Below are 13,077 nucleotides of genomic sequence, written 5' to 3'. Positions count from 1 at the left end.
ATAAGCACACAACTAGAATATAAAAATCCACAATAAAGTAGTAGAGAAAATAAAACAATAAAACAGAAGTAATAATACAATATAAGCACACAACTAGAATATACAAATCCACAATAAAGTAGTAGAGAAAATAAAACAATAAAACAGAAGTAATAAAGTAGAATACAGACAGCTATGTAAACATGGGTTTACTTATAGTTGTTACAAATTATTTTAACAGCCTCAATTGTTTACTTAAATATGGATCACTAAATATGAAACATTTGTTGTATATGTAGGTATGAGTAAATATTAAAATTAAGTAGATAAAATAAGTAGATATGAGTAAATATATATGTATAGTCATAGGATAACCGTGCACTGGATGTCAGGTTCTGAAGTACTGAGAATCCCTTTAAGTAGTGAATGTCTTTGCGTCAATGTCATCAAGACAAATACCTATATATTTATTATACTTGACAATTAAAGTGATACTGATGACGTATCCATTATTTGAGAAAATCAAAGTCATCTGTGTCTGTGCTGTCCTGCAGGGTGCGGTCCAGGCCGGCCATGTCAAAGTGCCACCAGGCTACCATCCCCTCGATGTGGAGAAGGAATGGGGCCGTCTGCACGTGGCCATCCTGGAGAGAGAGCGTCTCCTCAGGACAGAATTTGAGAGGTACGAGGGCCAAATCATATGACATGCTCTCTGTTGCCAAAGCAAACTGAGTTATTTATTAGAAATACTGGCAAATAACCACAGGGCATAAAAAAAACCCATCCAAAATGAATCATCACACAACTGATGCGTGATATGTGACCCTGTTGGTGTCTCATTTCCTAATGATGAAGTCCACTTTGGTAAAAAGTAAAACTGAGTCGGCATTGTGAGGTTGAAGTAAAAACCAGGTCCAGGGCAACCACATGATGACTGTGCTATTGCCATGGCAAAGAGCTTTCGAAAATATTATCATTTGATAGTTATTAAAAAAGTTGTTTTCATAATCACAAGCAAGCAGGGTGTAGCTGTTAGGAGGGTTGGTCTTTCATATCACAAGACTTGAGGAACTACTGTGGACACTGTTCAACATATCAACTCTGTATTAGTGGACAGACAGAGCTTTAAAAGAAGTAGCCTCCATCATGGCCTTTTTGCATCAAGGCTACGCATTAAAGTATTTATTCCGCCAGAAGACGGAGTAAGTACTTTTTTCACTTAACTCTTTCCTAAAAAGTTGTACTGTAGAAACAATACTAGATGTTTATATACTGTGTTTTATATAGTTTTGAATAATATAGACTTGCATTGAATTCACCAAGATAATCGTAGCAACATTTTCCCAGAATTAGCCACTTTTACTTTTTTCTCAGAACAGTTTGTCTTGTTAATTCATCATAACAGACAAAGCAAAATACTAGCCTGGAAGCTAACTGGATTATCTGGTAGTGTGTCTTGTCCAAACTGACGTGTGACCTCTGACCGACCCACCTCCACCCCCTCCCCTCCCTCCCCTCACTCCCGCTGCAGGCTGGAGCGTCTCCAGAGGATCGTCAGTAAGGTCCAGATGGAATCGGGTGTGTGTGAGGAGCAGCTCAACCAGGTGGAGACTCTGCTGCAGACGGTGAGACTCAAACCTGTGATGGAAAAAAGAAAAGAAAAACAAAATAACTCTAATTTCACCGGAGCATTTTTGAGAAAGAGCATGCATGCTCAGCTAACCTTCCCAGGATTCCTCACTAAATACTATGACTGAATGAACCATATTACAGAAGTAGTCAGTGTGATCACATATGAGTCCAGTCAGACATCAGATGTCAGTTTAGCTTAAGGACCAATCTATACTTGCACGATTGCACCCCCTATTGAAACACTGATGCCCGACTGCTAGTGGTATTTACATGGTAATTTATTAGATTGAAGAAATATTTTTAAAATGTATTATCTAAGCTTTTGATGCAAGGGTTGACAGTATGTGACAGTTACAGATGAGTGCTACATGTATTTTGAGGATGCAAATTGTTCTATTTGTAATGTTTAAGTCAATTACATCTGTATGCTTGAGTTATGATGGCCTCCAAAGATCAATCTACAAGTCAAACTCTTCAAGACTTTCTGACAGACCATATTAGACAGACCAAAACTCATGAAATAAATCATTACAGCCATCATAACCACATGTAAAACTGTCATTATTTTTCGTCTGTGCTGCAGGATGTTAGGATGCTGAGCTCGGGGAAACCTGCCCAGCACACAGCAGAGGTAGAGGCAGACCTGGAAAAGGCAGAAGGAATGATCCGATTCCTCTTCAATGATGTTCAGCTGCTCAAAGACGGACGCCACCTTCAGGCTGAGCAGATGTATCGCAGGTCCGGAATGAACATCTTACTCAAACTCACGCTACATGTGGTTTCTTTCACCTTATTTGCAAAAAGTAAAGGTACTAACTTCCAGTCACATCGATTGACACGCTGTATTGTTACACTGATTCTGTCTCTAGAGTGTACCGTCTCCACGAGCGGCTGGTGAACCTCCGGAGCGAGTACAACCTGCGGCTCAAGTCGGGCGTGACCATGTCCCAGATCCCCATGACTCAGACCCACACCGCCCAGATCCTGCAGCAGGCCCCCATGAGGGTGAGGCCCGAGCTGGACGAGGTCACCCTGCGCTACATCCAGGACCTGCTGGGCTGGGTGGAGGAGAACCAGCGGCGGGTGGACCAGGGGGAGTGGGGCTCCGACCTGCCCACCGTCGAATCCCAGCTGGGCAGCCACCGCGGCCTGCACCAGTCTGTGGAGGAGTTCCGCTCCAAGATCGAGAGGGCGAAGGCAGACGAGGTACGCTCAGTCGAAATGATACTTTACATAGAGGCAAATAGGTCCTTTATTCATCCCCAAGGGAATAAAGGTGTCGTCAGCAAAATAAAGTGATCACTGATCACTTTAGGGTAGATTAGACGCAGTGATTTTGTCATGGATTAGCATGGAATATTATTTGACTGACATGTTTATGTCTCTTACCTTTCCTTCGATCCAGAGTCAGATCTCGCCTGCCAGTAAAGCTGCATACCGCGACTATCTGGGAAAGCTGGAACTGCAGTATGGAAAGCTGCTGGTAAGTTACAAATAGAGGCTGGAGGTGCTAAACAGAGAAAGTTAGCTGCAAAAGTCTTAAGAGATTGTAAAGTCCTCTTAAAAAGGTCAGTAAACTGTGTCTGTGTTGAGCAGACACAATGAACATGTGTCACTAATACAGCATGCTCATGAAGGCTGTATAGTTGAAACATGACTGCTGAATAAAGGCACAGTTTATTTGTTTTTCAAGCTGAGCACCAAAAAGAGGCTTTGCAGTTGCATCACAAATCTCATTTGTGTTTGAACCAGTCATCCAGTCCCTCATAAACTCATCTGTCGTCCACTTTGTCATCTTGCATCCTTGCAGAACGCCTCTAAGACCCGTCTGCGCTACCTGGACCAGCTCCACGCCTTCGTCACTGCAGCAACCAAAGAGCTGATGTGGCTGAATGAGAAAGAGGAGGAGGAGGTGAACTACGACTGGAGCGAGCGCAACACCAACATGACAGCCAAGAAAGACAACTACTCGGTACATTAACACTGTTATGGTATAATGCATTGAACTGATGATGCTATTGAGCTTCCCCACATCACTATCTGGTGATAAATAATAATATAGTGGCATATATGTTGTTGTTGTGGAGCAGGGTTTGATGCGAGACCTGGAGCTGAGGGAGAAGAAGGTAAACACTGTCCAGGCCACAGGAGACAAGCTGCTGCGGGACGGACACCCTGCCAGGAAGACTGTAGAGGTAAGATTAGGCTCTAAATTATTTGTAATAGTGAAGTGTTTTAGAACAGGCAGGAACTCATTCACTGTACTTTGACAGCACAATTATATGCAGCACTTGCGACCTTAATTAAAGTGGAAGTGCATTATTTTGTTTATGCAGTGTTGGCAATAGAGAATAGCAAAACTGAAATGTGTTCATATGAAAATGTCATGGATTATGACTTTAAAATGTGTTTGTCTTGTCTGTATTGTTTTAAAAGTGGAGTTTTTCGAATGCGTAACAACTTATCTTCCTCATCAGTACTTCAGTTATAATTCATTGGTCTTTTCTGCATTTTGTTTAATAGTGTTTTAGAATGTACAGTAACTGTCTCTGCTCCTCTGTCCCAGGCCTTCACTGCAGCGCTGCAGACCCAGTGGAGCTGGCTCCTTCAGCTGTGCTGCTGCATCGAATCCCACCTGAAAGAAAACACTGCCTACTTCCAGGTATGTTCACTCATGCATTCTCCTAGACTTTATCACACTTTGTTGGGTTATTTCTCCAAGCACCGGTCAGGTTTTTTCTTTGCTCAGTGTACATCAATGAATCTTTTACTCTTTAGCATTTGTCTTACCATTGCTGTTTGTATATATTGTACAAAGAAATAAATGCTGAACTCCACTTTTTTCCATCTAGTTCTTCTCAGATGTGAAGGAGGCAGAGGACAAGATGAAAAAGATGCAGGACACGATGAAGAGGAAGTACACATGCGACCGCTCCATCACTGTCACACGGCTTGAAGACCTGCTACAGGACGCAGCTGTAGGTTCATTCACTGTTACGTTACTTACATCAAAAGTAATATCAACATATTGTTATTTTATGTAGAACCAGGGATAGTTACATCTGATTGGCTGGTAGGGTTGGAGAATGATTTACTCCACATTCTATTCTTACTGTGATCTTCGCAGGATGAGAAGGAGCAACTGAAAGAGTTCAAAACCCACCTGGAAGGCCTGAACCGCCGGGCCAAGACCATCGTCCAGCTGAAACCACGTAACCCTGCTGCCCCCATAAAGGGCAAGCTGCCTATCCAAGCTGCCTGCGACTTCAAACAGATGGAGGTAAGCAGGAGAGAACTCGTACCGCTGGGGAAATGTTCCCACCCTGCTACTGTTCATTGTTGTTAATTGTGTCCATGAAATGTCCATGAAATCAAAGCCAATTCACCAACTGCATTTTTCTAAATACATTAAATACATTTTTGGACATAAACAGGATAACTGGAGACAGGCGTGACATTCAATTACACTGACTGTTAAATTGTTAAATTCTCTTTTCCCATGTTTCATTGTTTGTGAAAGACAAAAAACTGAGAAAACCTAATTTCTGAAAAGGGTGAGGACTATCAGGCCGGTCAGACATGGGTCTTTATTTTCTGTCTTGTTCCAGATCACAGTTCACAGAGGAGATGAGTGCGCTCTGCTGAACAATTCCCAGCCCTACAAGTGGAGGGTGCTGAATGACAAAGGCAGCGAGGCAACGGTGCCTTCCATCTGCTTCCTGGTTCCCCCCACCAATAAGGAGGCTGTCAACAGCGTTGCCGGGTGAGCTAAACCCTGGTCCGGTGACTCCCAGGGGTCCTTGAGGAGAGTTTGAGGGGGTCTCCAATAATTTAATTTCACTAGAAATTATCCCAATTAGAGAATGTACTACTCCATGAACTTTTGATGTGAAAGTGTTGTCACATTTCTATAGTATGTCATTAACAAATGGAATACAAATTCTACATTTTTAATTGATTGAATTAAAAACACACACACACACACACACACACACACACACACACACACACACACGCAGTGCACTAATCTCTACTTTGCCTTCCTCAGACTGGACGGGAACCTCCAGAGGCTGCTGACGCTGTGGCAGACGATGCATGTGGACATGAAGAGTCTGCTGTCGTGGCAATACCTGATGAGAGACATCCACATCATCAACACCTGGAACATCACCATGGTAACAACACAGAAGAAAAACATTAGAGAAAAAGCCATAAGCTACGAGAGGCTTGCATCGTGTCTAACAATGCTTCTCAGCTGGTATAAAATCACTGTAATAAATAAACAATATATTTTTCCTAATAATAAGAATTTAATATTATTATTCCGCTAAGTGAACAGTAGTTAAACAAAGTGTTGCTACCTGTAGTCATAATAATTTGCCCCATGCCCATAATGAGCAAATTAGATAAACATAAAAATAAAACCTTCCTTAATAAAATTACTCTCCATTTGATTTGAAATATAGGGAAGAGAAGTTAGCTCATCTTAATGTCGGGGTCTTTCCCAAAACAAGTCTGTTTATCTTGAACTAGTCAGGCAGATTCCCTCCTCCCTCCCCTGTCCTCACCTTGTCCTCCTCCTCTGTATCGCCGCAGTTTAAGACCCTGAAGGTGGATGAGTACCGGCTGGCGCTGAGGAACCTGGAGGTGCACTACCAAGACTTCCTGAGAGACAGCCAGGACTCTCAGCTGTTTGGAGCGGAGGACCGCATGCAGGTGGAGGCCGGCTACAACAAGTCCAACCAGCACTACAACACGCTGGTCAGCAACGTGGAGCAAGGTGTGTACTGTCTGATGAAAGAAATACTGTTTCTTTACAAGAGTTATTTTCCTTTCATTCATTTTTTCATCACCAACACATGAATACTGTGGCCTGAAACAGATATTCGTTGTTGGACACATGCATTTTATTTTATGTTGGACGCATACATTTTGTCATGAAATCATTTGTCAGGCATCTGTTGTGAGATTCGGTCATGGCCATTTGTCTGTAAGTTGTTGTTGACTGTTGAATTCACATTACAGGCTATGTGGCACCTGTGGGAGGTAAGGTGCTTTGGTTGTAGTACCAGATGTAGTAGCTTCTGATTGGCTGAACGAAGGACTGTGTGTGCAGCTGAAGCTGTTGTGCTGTCGTGTTTGTTTTCACTTCATCAACTTAATCATCTAAATCATCCTTATTGATTCTAGTTTTCCTCCTAACTTCACTTGTCATTGCATTCTCCTCTATGTGCATGAGTGTGTAGTGTGTGTTGAGTAGGTTTTCAGAATCACTATGAATGAATTAATTAATTAATCAATCAAAGGATAATCAATGTGGAACCAATCATGCATGAAGCAGTGAGTTTGTTGTTTGCAGTACTACAGTATGCCAGTAATACAAATGATACTAATGTGCTATGAGATGCAGAAACACTCACAAATCACAGATTAATTGTACTGAAGCGTTTTAACCAAATTAATAACTTGATTTTTCCAGATGATTTAAAGTGATTTATAGAAGTTCTATATTTGAAGGGTTTCATTCTAAAACACTTTACCACCATATCGGTGATTACATTCTCTAAAATGTCACTGTTAGATAATTTAAGATCTCAATAAAGCTAATAACTTCAGTAATATGCCATGGCTTTCGTGCAGTTGTTTTGTCAAAGTAGACATTTTCTCTCATCTCATTTTAAAATGAAACTCTTCATTTATACTTCTATTAATCTTACAAGAGATATCTTAAGTAGTGAAGAACCTGACTTAAACACATAATCATCTTTCCCCGACCCGTCCAGGAGAGCAAGACGAGTCTGTGTGTAAGACCTACCTGAGCAAGATCAAGGACCTTCGTCTGCGGCTGGAGGGCTGTGAGACTCGAACGGTCACACGCCTCCGGCAGCCTGTGGACAGGGAGCCGCTCAAAGCCTGCGCTCTGAAGACCGCAGAGCAAATGGTAATATACAAGAAATATGATCCCAACTGGCCAGATGGTGGTGCTATAACACATTATCAGCTTTAAAAGGCCATAACTCCCCAACAAGTCTGATTTACACTAAACTTGGTACGCATATCCAGCTGGACTTGCTCTACAACTTTGCCAATCAGACCACCCATGTCTGCCATTTTGATTTATTTGAAAAACACATTTTTAACATCTCTTCCTACCTTGTTGGCCTGATTGCCACCAAACCTGGCAGGAACAATCTTAGGACCAAGCATTGATTTTTGATAATTTCATTTATTTGGCTGATATTAAACAAAGGGTTTTCAAGAGGGTGTGACCTACCGCAAAGGGTTAGTTTTTTTTTTTTTTAATCAATCAAGAGGGGGCAACACAAACACCAAAGGTTGATATCTTGAAATTGGTTGACCGAATTTATACCATAACACATATACTCCAGGGCCAAATATCACTATGAAACTTGATGAACTCTTTAGGATCTCTGTCTGGAACATGCATACCAAATTCATTCAAATCTGTCAAAACATGTTAGACATGTTAAACAGTTTAGATGTTAAGCCAATGGCAGCAATGTTGACCCAATGATGGAGGCATATACTGTGTGTTATAACTGTCACAGTATCTCTGGATGTCTGAGCCACTATGAAACTGACTTTGGCCTGCCGTAGTCTAACCTTTAACCATATCCATTCAGCTCTACACCCCTTGAAATCCTCAACATTGCCATTAGGTCTTGAACCCCATAATCGCCACCAGCAGCTGTATTTTAATTTAAAGTGACTGTGCTTTTTGGGGCCAAGACTGCGACAGGCCTCAACTGATTCTGATTGTGATAGTGATAATGAGAACAGACATCAGTGCACATGTGCCTGGCACATCATTACTTTTCCTGTACACATGGTGCCTCCATCTGGAGTACAGATGTGCACATTATCTACATCTGTAAAGTGAATATACCCGCCCAGACACTTTCTGCACATCTGTATGGAACCTCTGTTGACACGTGAATATGAGCACATTCCATGTATTCATGCTGTAATTTTTCACATAACGTTTTTCCTCATATTGTCCTTTTCCTATGTTATATATTGCATAATATTGATTTTTTCATAAATGTTCACTTATTCCATAATGCACATATTTCACATTCTTAAGTAAGTTCGTAAGTTCTGCTTTTGCACATACTTTTGATGCTGTAATCCGTACTATTTTCATACTTTCATTCTCACATTTCTACATAATATATGCCGTTGTATGCCGAAAAGCGAGTTTATTGTGTATGGATATTACTGGCTTTATTAGTGATGCTGAATATTTGTTCAACAAATCATCTCCCTTTTTTCTCGATGGCAGAAAGTGCAGTCAGAGTTAGAGGGTTTGAAGAAAGACCTGAACTCCATAGCTGAGAAGACGGAGGAGGTGCTAGCCTCTCCCCAGCAGTCCAGCTCCGCCCCGGTGCTCCGCTCTGAGCTGGACGTCACTCTGAGGAAGATGGACCACGTCTACGGCCTTTCCTCCGTCTACCTGGACAAGTAAGCCTCATCCTGACCACAGTGACCAGTCATGTTAATAGGATGAATACTTGATAGAGGTGGGGAGTCACGATTTGAATTGCTTGAGACTTAATTTGATGCATGAAGAGAAGACTTGAGACTTGACTTGACTTGGGTTCTGGTGACTTGGGACTTGACTTTGACTTGTACTTTGACGACTTGAAAAGGTTTCTAAAGTCTTGACTTGAGATCTTGTGTTTGTGTAAATGACTCAGATTGAAAGTGATGAGATTTGTTCCAGCAGACGACTGAATTTAAATTCTGTTTTCTGAATTTGTATGGAATGATTGAATTTATTGGAGTTTAAACTGATTATAGAAATCAAACTCATGATGCTCTTACCAAGTTTTTATCCTATTAAAACCACATTGCATTGAAAAGTCCTAGATATTTAGTTTTCTTTAAGATATTAAATTGATACTGGACTCTTGATTTGTTCTGACTTGACTTGCTGTTCTACATTTAGACTTGAGACTTGACATTAATGACATGGACTTGACTTGTATTGACTTGGTGTTCTACATTAAGACTTGGGACTTGACTTGAGACTTGTGCCTCAAGACTTGAGACTGACTTGGGACTTGAGCAAAGTTGTCATACCTCTGTCACCCCTCTGCTTATTGATGGATTTGCATAGTGTAGTTTCGACTTTGCTACAGTGTTGTACCTCTTACCTTCAGGCTGAAGACCATTGATGTGGTGATCCGAAGCACCAAAGACGCTGAGGACACGCTGAAGAATTATGAGACTCGTCTGCGTGACGTCAACAAGGTGCCAACAGACGAAAAGGAGGTGGAGAACTACCGCAGTCAGCTAAAGGTATTTACTCTTTCAGGAAAAAATGTACTGAGCATCACAATGTGTGCATCCACATATTTGGTGGATGCTTTTATCCCGAGGAGTTTACCATGTGTGTATATATTTTAGCATTGGTGTCCTCAGTGGGATTTGAACCCTTAACCCTGGCAGTGTTAGTGCCATGCTGTTTCCATTGAGCTATACAGGACCGCAACACTGTTATATGCAGGGGGTCTGCATCAAGCAGTAACGTTGTTCTCTCTCTTTCTCTTTCTCTCTCATCCTCTCTTCTTTCTCTGACAGAAAATGCGTGATGAGGCCGAGGCTGACCAGGTAGTGTTTGACCGCCTGCAGGACGAGCTGAAGAGGGCAACGACTATCAACGACAAGATGACGCGGGTCCACAGCGAGCGTGACTCTGAGCTGGAGCACTACCGCCTGCTGGTCAACGGCCTGCTGGAGCGCTGGCAGGCCGTGTTCGCCCAGATCGACCTGAGACAGCGAGAGCTCGACCTCCTGGGCCGCCAGATGCACTCGTACCGCGAAAGCTACGAGTGGCTCATCCGCTGGCTCGGCGAAGCGAAGCAGAGACAGGAGAAAATCCAAGCTGTGCCTATTGGTGACAGCAAGGCTCTCAAGGAGCAGCTGGCACAGGAGAAGGTATTGTAGGTCCAGAAAGGAATAAGCTGTGTGGGGTATGGAGAGGAAGAGGCATCACATCGCCCTCTGGTGGTTACATTGATTACATAGACAGTCTTACTTCATTGATTGTAATGACTTGCTTGGATGAAATTAAGTTTCCACTAAGGTTAATGTAAAAAGAAATAACTTGTCAATGGAAACATAAATAAGGATTTTCTCAACAATAATCAGAAGGGCTCTAGTTGTCACTTTTCTTCTCCATAGAGAGGTTGTAGAAAAAAATACATTGTGAAAATGTAAAAGGAGAGAGTGAATAGCCTTTGTTCAGATTTTCATATTTTTATTCATCTTTACAGAAACTCCTGGAAGAGATTGAGAAAAATAAGGACAAGGTTGAAGATTGCCAGAAATATGCAAAGGCATATATTGATGCAGTCAAGGTATGTGCAGATATTGTCAGAATGGTAAAAAAATAAGAAATTAACTTTTTGGCATGACTAAACTTTTTCCATCTCCTTTTTGTTTTAGGATTATGAGCTTCAGGTTGTGACTTACAAGGCACTCCAGGATCCCATAGCATCTCCTTTAAAGAAAACCAAAATGGAGTGTGCATCCGATAATATCATCCAAGAGGTAGGTTTTACAAGACATTCATGCAGTGTCATCTCAGATCCTGCTGTCTTTGTCAGATATTCTTATGTTAAAAGTGAATAGTACATAAGCTGAAAAGAGCAGAGACATGGACACACATCATGTCCAGGTAATTGGTTGAGTGGATCAGTATAAAATCATTAAAACCTACACACTGTTTTATCTTTTTAACATTGTTGTGATAAAAAATCAGATGCTTTGATCTAAAACAGATCTTGTTTTTGATTGTGCAGACTTTAAATATTATCTACAGAAACCCTGGGTAGTCAATTGTGTATTAATGAAATCTGAGCAACATTGTAAAAAAAACCCACACACTTTATAGTTAGATGTCAGATGTACTGTTAAGTGTTCTGTACTACTAAATTTCTTTCAGTATGTTACTCTGAGAACCCGCTATAGTGAGCTGATGACGCTCACCAGCCAGTACATCAAGTTCATCACAGACACACAGCGCCGCCTGGAGGATGACGAGGTAATTACACGCACTCTGAAGGCAGCAGCAGCTTTCTGTCAAAAACTTAAAACCCCACTAACACAAACGCCGACACCCACCACCAAACACCTGCTATTACTGATTAATAATGTATGGGAAATAATTTGTCATTATTTCTGAAATAATTCCGGAATGTTGGCACTTGAAATTTAGGATTCTGTAATTCAGAGTATAATGTATTTAGAATGATAGGGCAACCTACAGTGGCGAGTGCAGAGTTTTAAGTGAATATTGTATAGTGGTAGTGTTGCAGCACATCACATCCCCACTACAGTACCTGTCTTTCATTCCCCTACACTGTGTATTTAGTCGAATCATAATCAGCCACTGAGTTACAAGCCTGTTTGTACATATGCTTCTGATTTGCACGGGCATTAGCCCCCTAATTCAGTCACATTTTCCAACTGCGCAACTGCTTGTCCTACAATTTGATTTGTTATTTGCTTCTTTATTTATTCTTGAAATCAGGAGGCTTCCGTTTGGCTAACTACCTCCTCAAATATATTGTTTTTTCAAACTATCACTTTACTTTTCCCTTCCCTTCTTTTCTAACTTTGTATTTTGTTTGGTTCTTTAAACTGCTCACCAGTGCTTTGTCATGATGAATATTAATCATGCGCTTAAGAGATGAATTAACCCCAAAGCATCAGGTATTTAAAAAAAGACCCTCTCTGTCCATATCATCCCTCTTTACATCAGACCCTTGTCATGCTGTCGTTAAAGGGAAGATTTAGGATTTTTTGAAGTCTATTCTAATTGAGCCCCCTTTTAGACCATTAAAAAGTTATCATGGCACCAGCTTCCTGTTAGCATTTCTTTGCTATGTTAGTGTCAATGGAATTGAAACTTTTACTCATAAATCAAATTTTCAAGCCATTTCTCATACTTCCATCACCGTAATAATACAACAAATAAGTGGTAGAGCTGTTTGAAAGGACACAGTTTTGACAGTAATGGTTTCATTCCATTGACTTGCACTAGCATTGCTAAACAAGTGCTACAGGAGGCTGCTGCCAATATATCGGAAAGAAAATACTGGGGTCCAGATTTTTGAGTGTCCCAAGACCGAGCTTGATTAGTGCTCAATAGGATAGGTTTCTAAAATTCAGAACCTTCCCTTTAAGAATCTGTCACTCATGTACAGTTACATGATACACTTAACATTCGTACTGAAGATTAATACCCATCTCTTGATGTTAACCTTAAATGTTATCAGACTCAGTACAACTTGATCTTGGATTTTTGTCTCGTGACATTACATTTTAAATTCAAGGTCATTTCGTGTTTTATAAAAATCATGCTGTGTTTGCTGCATCACTATGCTATTCCTCATAATGAAGGTAGATTGGTGCACTTGCATAGCAGTACTGTTGATT

At 41.2% G+C, this 13,077-nt stretch overlaps 1 protein-coding gene across 5 annotated transcripts in view; it reads left to right on the top strand.

Annotated features, from left to right (window-relative positions):
* Positions 1–13,077, top strand: part of pleca (plectin a) — a 52,483-nt gene that overhangs the window by 26,650 nt on the left and 12,756 nt on the right. For 3 of the 5 annotated variants that reach the window (XM_071894972.2, XM_071894971.2, XM_071894969.2), the window contains 21 exons: positions 534–661; positions 1,511–1,604; positions 2,195–2,349; positions 2,481–2,817; positions 3,017–3,094; positions 3,422–3,583; positions 3,702–3,806; positions 4,178–4,273; positions 4,464–4,589; positions 4,739–4,891; positions 5,220–5,374; positions 5,660–5,786; positions 6,208–6,391; positions 6,637–6,657; positions 7,395–7,552; positions 8,915–9,093; positions 9,795–9,933; positions 10,216–10,572; positions 10,911–10,994; positions 11,083–11,187; positions 11,582–11,680. In XM_071894972.2, the coding sequence (XP_071751073.2) occupies positions 534–661; positions 1,511–1,604; positions 2,195–2,349; positions 2,481–2,817; positions 3,017–3,094; positions 3,422–3,583; positions 3,702–3,806; positions 4,178–4,273; positions 4,464–4,589; positions 4,739–4,891; positions 5,220–5,374; positions 5,660–5,786; positions 6,208–6,391; positions 6,637–6,657; positions 7,395–7,552; positions 8,915–9,093; positions 9,795–9,933; positions 10,216–10,572; positions 10,911–10,994; positions 11,083–11,187; positions 11,582–11,680 (3,042 nt within the window). The remainder of the gene's footprint in view (positions 1–533; positions 662–1,510; positions 1,605–2,194; positions 2,350–2,480; positions 2,818–3,016; positions 3,095–3,421; positions 3,584–3,701; positions 3,807–4,177; positions 4,274–4,463; positions 4,590–4,738; positions 4,892–5,219; positions 5,375–5,659; positions 5,787–6,207; positions 6,392–6,636; positions 6,658–7,394; positions 7,553–8,914; positions 9,094–9,794; positions 9,934–10,215; positions 10,573–10,910; positions 10,995–11,082; positions 11,188–11,581; positions 11,681–13,077) is intronic. The other 2 variants (XM_078290175.1, XM_071894970.2) reach the window with 1 other exon arrangement.

This window comes from Centroberyx gerrardi, chromosome 19 (assembly GCF_048128805.1).
Source record: "Centroberyx gerrardi isolate f3 chromosome 19, fCenGer3.hap1.cur.20231027, whole genome shotgun sequence".
NCBI classification, from domain to species: Eukaryota; Metazoa; Chordata; class Actinopteri; order Beryciformes; family Berycidae; genus Centroberyx; species Centroberyx gerrardi.
This window is presented reverse-complemented; position numbering and strand designations above follow the sequence as displayed.